At 45.4% G+C, this 7009-nt stretch overlaps 1 protein-coding gene across 1 annotated transcript; it reads right to left on the bottom strand.

The window, feature by feature from the left end:
* Positions 1–207: 207 nt before the first annotated feature.
* Positions 208–4299, bottom strand: LOC117079614 (14-3-3 protein beta/alpha-like). The gene is given in 5 exon segments (XM_033203647.1): positions 208–1887; positions 1890–2131; positions 3217–3693; positions 3884–4068; positions 4189–4299. Coding segments are annotated over 5 exon segments (1095 nt in total). The 3' UTR covers positions 208–1807.
* Positions 4300–7009: the final 2710 nt, after the last annotated feature.

The raw sequence follows: 7009 nt of genomic DNA, 5'->3' as shown, positions 1-7009 counted from the left end.
TCCCAGCACTTTGGGAGGCTGAGGCAGGCGGATCACGAGGTCAGGAGTTTGAGACCAGCCTGAACAACATAGTGAAACCCCATCTCTACTAAAAATACAAAAAATTAGCTGGGCGTTGTGGTGTGTGCCTGTAATCTCAGCTACTCAGGAGGCTGAGGCAGGAGAATCGCTTAAACTCAGGAAGCAGAGCTTGCAGTGAGCCATGATCATGCCACTGCACTCCAGCCTGGGTGACAGAGCAAGACTCCGTCTCAAAAAAAAAAAAAAAAAAAAGTGAGCAAAAGACAGATAAAGAATTCAAAAAGGAAACAATGTAAGAAAGCAGAAGGACAGAAATTTAAAGAAAGAAGAGAAAACCAAAGTCAACAGTCAAAAGGGATGGTGGCAATGGATGTTTAGATTTCAAAATTTAAAAGCCCCAACCATGTCTATAATCCCAGGATTTTGGGAGGCCAAGGTGGGTGGATCACCTGAGGTCAGAAGTTTGAGACCAAGTGAAACCAGTGAGCCAAGACTGTGCCACTGCGCTCCAGCCTGAGCCCCAGAGGGAGACCCTGTCTCAAAAATAAATAAATAAATAAATAAATAAATAATAAATAAAAATCCCAAGCTAGGAAGAACCTGGAGACTGAGTACTCCTCAAGTGAAATGCAATCTCTACAGAACATTCTTCTTCTTCTTTTTTTTTTTTTGGAGACAAGGTCTTGCAATGTTGTCCATGTGGGAGTGCAGTGGCTATTCACAGGTGTGACCACAGGACAATATGGCTTTAAACTCCTGGGCTCAGGTGATCCTCCTGCCTCATCCTCCCAAGTATTTGGAATGACAGGCATGCACCACCATGCCTGACTCAGAACCTTATTCTTAAAAGTGTTATCCAGGAATGTGGGGCAAAGGCATGTGGGGGAAGGGACTTCCGTGCTATAATGAGAGTGGCTAACACTCAGTGAATCCTGTGTATCCGCTGGGGTTCTGAGCAATTTGTATGCATTATCTCATTAAACTCCTCCAGATATATATATATTAGCCAGGAAACAGACAAGAACATTCATAAAACACACAGCATTTTTTTTAGCTCAGTGTTAACAATGAAAAATAATTCCACTATTGAGGCACAAGTTGCAAATCAGTAACATATTCCTATTGCTGTAGAAAAGGGGGGTTAGTCAGGTGTGTCATATGAGCACTAGAACTTTTCATGGTGTCACAAACCAGTTAGTTGTCTGTCACAAAGAATTTCGACTTCAGGATTTGCATTTCTTCAGAGGACGATGCTGTGGACATTTGTGGTCATGAACTTTTGAGTGGCAATAGACTGAACAGGTCCAGTGTCTGTAAGCTCTGAACAGGCAGCATCACTGTGAATTACCATTAAACTTGAATGCCAAATGAGGGTGTCTCACTTGGCATTCCCAGCATCACAACACAACCTCTATAACTTTCTGTACAACTTTACAACGGAATTGTATTTCAGTGACTATTTTGATGCTGGATTAAACTTTGCAAAGAGTTACACATTAGGGTCTATTTTTCCTATCAGTAAGAATTATGCTGAATTTCAAAACCCATCACCACAGTGTTCAGCTTTAAGAAAATTAAACACACAGTAATCTTGCCAAAACTTCAGAACGCCGAGTGGTGTTTATGCAGCCAATCCGGGTTTTAGATACCAATGCCAGCTGTTTAACCCACGAACCATTCTTGCTAGGCTGAGGCTATGAAAAATCGCAAGACGATGTACAATTCTTTTTTTTTTTTTAATCTCACAAAGGGATTTTGTGGATGGTACAGGGTGACACTGAACAGATCACGAGGCATGGCAGACATAGTTCTCTCCCTCCCCAGCATCTCCCGCGTCTCCCTGGTTTCCCGATGTCCACAGAGACTGTCCCAAAGTCACTGCATGGTGGGAGTGCTGTCTTTATAAGACACTTCATTCAGTGTATCCAACTCAGCAATTGCTTCATCAAATGCCGTGTTTACCAGGCTGCAGGCCTTTTCAGGAGAGTTTAGAATCCCATAGCAAAAGGCTGAGAAATTAAGTGCCAGGCCTAGTCGAATTGGGTGTATAGGCTGCATATATTTCTTACTAATTTCAGATGCTTCCTGGTAAGCCTGCTGGGAATTTATCGGGAGAACCCGCTCCCGATGTTTAACATGGGTTTTTTTCTATTTCCTAAGTGTCTCGGATGGGTTGAGAAATAAAGGGAAAGAGCACAAGAGAGAGAAATTTAAAGCTGAGTGTCCAGGGAGACATCACATGTTGGCAGGATCCGTGATGTTCCCCGAACCATAAAACCAGCAAGTTTTTATTAGTGATTTTCAAAAGGGGAGGGAGTGCACGAATAGGGCGTGGGTCACAGAGATCACATACTTCACAAGGTAATAAAATATCACAAAGCAAATGGAGGCAGGGCGAGATCACAGGACCACCGGATGAGGAAAAATTAAAATTGCTAATGAAGTTTTGGGCACGCATTGTCATTGATAACATCTTATCAGGAAACAGGGTTTGAGAGCAGGTAACCTGTCTGACCAAAATTTATTAGGCGGGAATTTTCCCATCCTAGAAAGCCTGGGAGCCCTATAGGAGACCGGGGCTTATTTCATCCCATCCGCTTCGACCATAAAAGACGGGATGCCTTAAAAAGGGGCTGTCTATAAGCCTACCTTCAGGGCGCATTCTCTTTCTCAGGGATGTTCCTTGCTGAGAAAAAGAATGCAGTGATATTTCTCCTATTCGCTTATGAAAGGAATATAGCTCTGTTCCGTCCGGGCTCACGGGCGGCCAGTTCAAAGTTACCTCTCTTGTTCCCTGAACATCGCTGTTATCCTGTTCTTTTTTTAAAGATACCTAGATTTCATATTCAAACACACACGCTCTACAAACAATGTGTGCAGCTGACACAATCACAGGGTCCTGAGGCCACATTCATCCTCCTCAGTTTACAAAGAAGATGATGGGATTAAGAGATTAAAGTAAAGACGGGCATAGGAAATCACAAGGATATTCACTGCGGAAGTGATTAAGTGTCCATGAAATCTTCACAATTTATGTTCAGAGATCACAGTAAAGACAGGTGTAAGAAATTATAAAAGTATTAATTTGGGGAACTAATAAATGTCCATGAAATCTTCACAATTTATGTTCTTCTGCCGCGGCTTCGGCTGGTCCCTCCATTTGGGGTTCCTGACTTCCCGCAACAGGAGTTCAACAGAGTAGTCTGTTTATTGTCTCCAGACGACACCTCAGAAAGATACCTGAAATGATCTCCCTTCATTTTCAAGCAGAACACCTTGCTTTCAGGTTGTGTAGCATGGGGAATAAGAGACCTGCCCAACCGCTCTGGAACCTCATTGCAGATGTCCAGCAGCTCTGCCTCTGTCTTCCACGGATACTCTTTGCCCATCTGCTGCTTCTCATTCCTCCCTGTTCCCTGCTCAGTGTTGGAGATGAGAATCCAGGAAGAATGGCAGGCACCCACCATGTTCTTGTAGGAGGCAGAGGGCAGATTGCTGTCTTCAGGTGGGGGTGCATGCCCCTGTGGCATGGCTGCCTTCCCAGCTGCAGCCACATCATCACCGTCTTGGCTTTCTGTACCAGCCTGCTCAGCGGTCTTGGCTTTCTGTACCAGCAAACTTTTTGTCACCTCCAAGCACAGCTCTGAGCATGGTGACCACCACTTTCCCAAACTGACTCCTTAGGCCGCTGCAGTGGCGGTGGCGGTGGCAGCTACCCCAGCTCCAAAATCAGCAGCAGCTGCTCCACTTACCCAAGACAGCCTCTCTTTGATGAGCTACTATCATGTCTTGCCTGAATCACAACACCTGTAAAAAAACTAAATAAAAAGGAGCAGAAATAAATGAGCCCCAAGTTGCCAACTCTCTGGAAAATCCTGAAGACTGCCAGCAGGTGTAATTTCCAGGTGTGAGAAAAATAAAGGTGTCTGAAAAAGGACAGGATGCAGCAATGAGGATGGCGAACTCAAAGGGAGCCAAGGTTTGCCAGAGCGGCCGGTAGCCACAGCAGGGCGAGAGTGTGGGTGGTTCCTGTGTTCCTCTGAGTCCCTGTCTCACCAATAGACCACACAGGATGGTCTGCCTCTAAATTTTAATCTCTAGGTGACCAGAGTGGCATTCGGATATCAGAGCATCAATGGCGGGCTGTTTTCTGCAAGCCCCACTCACCCCTACATCCAGCAAGCCCCATGGCTCTGGGCTGATGGTCATTCCTGAGAGTGATCCCAGCTCACCACAGGGAAGGGGTCCACTCTCCATCTGTCCTAGAATAGCTGCCATCTCTTGGGCAGCCCAGGCTGGGAACACTCCGCCAGGGTGGGCATGTCTGACCGTATCATAGTTTGTCATAGCAGGAATAATTGAACTAGCTTTCCTTGGGCCTTTTTTGGATTTTCAGAAAGGTTAGGACATTCCAAGTTTTTATTTCCTCCTTTCCCATTTCTTGAATCTGAAATTCAATTCTCCACCCCATGCAGTGTGAATCGTATAATGCAAGCCAACAGCCCTATCTAGTGTACTCACCTCCAACTTCCACAAAATGACTCTGTGGCCAGTCCTCCCGGACAAGGAGAGGTGCCAGATGTGTACTTTTATCCCCCTGTCAATCAGACATAAGAAATGTGAGGGGAGACGGGAGGATCGCTTGAGCCAGGGAGGTCAAGCCTGCAGTGAGCCATGGATTATGCCACTGCACTCCAGCCTGGACAACAGAGCAAGACCTTGCCTGGAAAAAAAAGAAAAGAAAGAAGAGAAGCATGAGGACCTCATTCATTTTTCAGTGTTAGAATAAATTACATTTGTTTTCTGATAAAATTGCACATAACCCTTGAGCTACATACGCCCCATGTACCCTTCGTTTCCACGGTTAGCACAAGTGGTGGCGGACCGTGCCTGTTCCGTCCTGAGGCACATCAGGCATCCCCCAGAGCCCCCAGTTCCAGGAGGTGGGTCCCAGGGGCCATGCGCAAGGTCTAAGCTCTGAGAGAGAAAATCCCCCTGGGGAAGATCATGATTGACCCCAGATCACCATCGCGCTCAGCTCAGAATACATTTGAGAGTTCAAGGAGGCACTTTGGGCTAAAGTGAAAGATTCATACTAGAGCCGGATCAAGTCGAAGAGGGATTTTTGTGTCAAGATCCAAGCATGCCTCACTGGGCCTGGCGATACTGCTCTGAAGTTATGTTCACTTTCTTATCTCCATGTGCTGGCTTTACTTCTCTTTCTTTGTCTCTTGGCTGGCTGAATTTCTGTGCTTCCTGGGCCACAAAGGAGAGCTGGCTTTCCACAGCTCCTGGGTTCCCCAGGGCTCTGTTCTAGGACGTGAACCCAGGGGCATGAGCAGGGAGATAATAGCAAACAGCACTATGTTAGGTACCCAGTGCACTGCGGAACTCAGCAGAGTGCTAGTCCAGTCTGTTTTCTCTCTCCTTTTACCCCTTAGAGACTCCCACTCCTGGGAACATCACACACCAAGGCCTGTCAGGGGGTAGGAAAAAGGGGGAAAGAGAGCATTAAGACAAATACCTAATGCCTGTGGGGCTAAAACCTAGATGATGGGTTGACAGGTACAGCAAACCACCATGGCACATGTATACCTATATAACAAACCTGCATGTTCAGCACATGTATCCCAGAACTTAAAGGAAAAAAAGAAAACAAAAGAAAAAAAAGACCAGCTCCTGCCATAAAGAGTTCCTGCAGTCCACAGGCGTGTAAAGTCGGTGCTTCCTCGGTTCTCTGAGTTTTCCTTTCCTCAGTACCGACTTCATTTATTCCTAAGGCCACTGGGCTTCCCCATCAGCGGGGAAGGTGACCACTCTGATGCCAGATCCAACGCCTCCAAACTCTTGAACCCCCGCAGAAAGGAAAGATGGCCAGAAGGCAAGTGGAAAGCAGGCTTCTTTGGATGTTCTTCAGTTTTACAGAAATCTTTTTGTTTTTTCTTTTTTTTCTTTTTCTTTTTCTTTTTTTTTTTTTTTGACATGGAGTCTCCCTCCGTCGCCCAGGCTGGAGTGCAGTGGCTTTGATCTCAGCTCAATGCAAGCTCCACCTCCCAGGTTCACACCATTCTTCTGCCTCAGCTTCCTGAGTAGCTGGGACTACAGGTGCCCACCACCATGCCTGGCTAATTTTTTGTATTTTTAGTAGACACAGGGTTTCACTGTGTTAGCCAGAGTGGTCTCCATCTCCTGACCTCATGATCCCCCCACCTCTGGCCTCCCAAAGTGCTGGGATCACAGGCATGAGACACCGCGCCCAGCCCAGAAATCTTATTTTTAAATAATATTTCACATTAATCTGAAAGCATAGACTTATAAAGCATCAGGAGAATCATAAGATTTTTCTTACTTTGAAAACTAAAAACAGGCAACATACAAAACTGGCCAATCAGAGGAGGCTTAAAGAAACTAAATACATCCTGGTTACAGACAGAAAGAATTCCCAAAGTATCTCTCTCTTTCTGGCCTGAGGGGAAGGAAAATGAGCCCCTACAGGTGAGAAAGAGGAGGATGAATTCCCTACTATATTTCTGCTTTCCTTTCTTTATAACCTAAGCAATACTGTGGTGGTGATTCAGTAGTTGCAGCTGGGCTAAGAGCAACAGCTCCCAACAGGAAGCACCTTCAACTCTGAAGGAAGGAAATTCTTCTCTGTAACCCGAGAATCTATGGTTCCAGGAGTTGGGAGTGAATCTTCACTGCTCGCTTTCTCTGTGTGCTTGTGCCACATGGCTCTGAACCAACAATAGAACTATAACCCATTGGAGGAATTTGCGTACTGAATCTGACCTAGCTGATTGCCGTTTAAAACAACAGCAAAGGACATTCTCCTGATGTTTTAAACAAAACCCAGAGTCTCATGACATGATATCCAAAATATCCAAGATATACTCCAAAATGATTCAGCATATAATGAACAAGGAAAATCTCAACCTGCAAATGAAAAGACAGTTACACTTCAGAACTAAAAATATAAACACTGAAATTA

Source organism: Trachypithecus francoisi, unplaced genomic scaffold (genome assembly GCF_009764315.1).
Source record: "Trachypithecus francoisi isolate TF-2019V2 unplaced genomic scaffold, Tfra_2.0 Lachesis_group7, whole genome shotgun sequence".
In the NCBI taxonomy this organism is placed as follows: Eukaryota; Metazoa; Chordata; class Mammalia; order Primates; family Cercopithecidae; genus Trachypithecus; species Trachypithecus francoisi.
The sequence above is the reverse complement of the archived record's forward strand: the minus strand, read 5'-3'. Positions and strand labels throughout refer to the sequence as shown.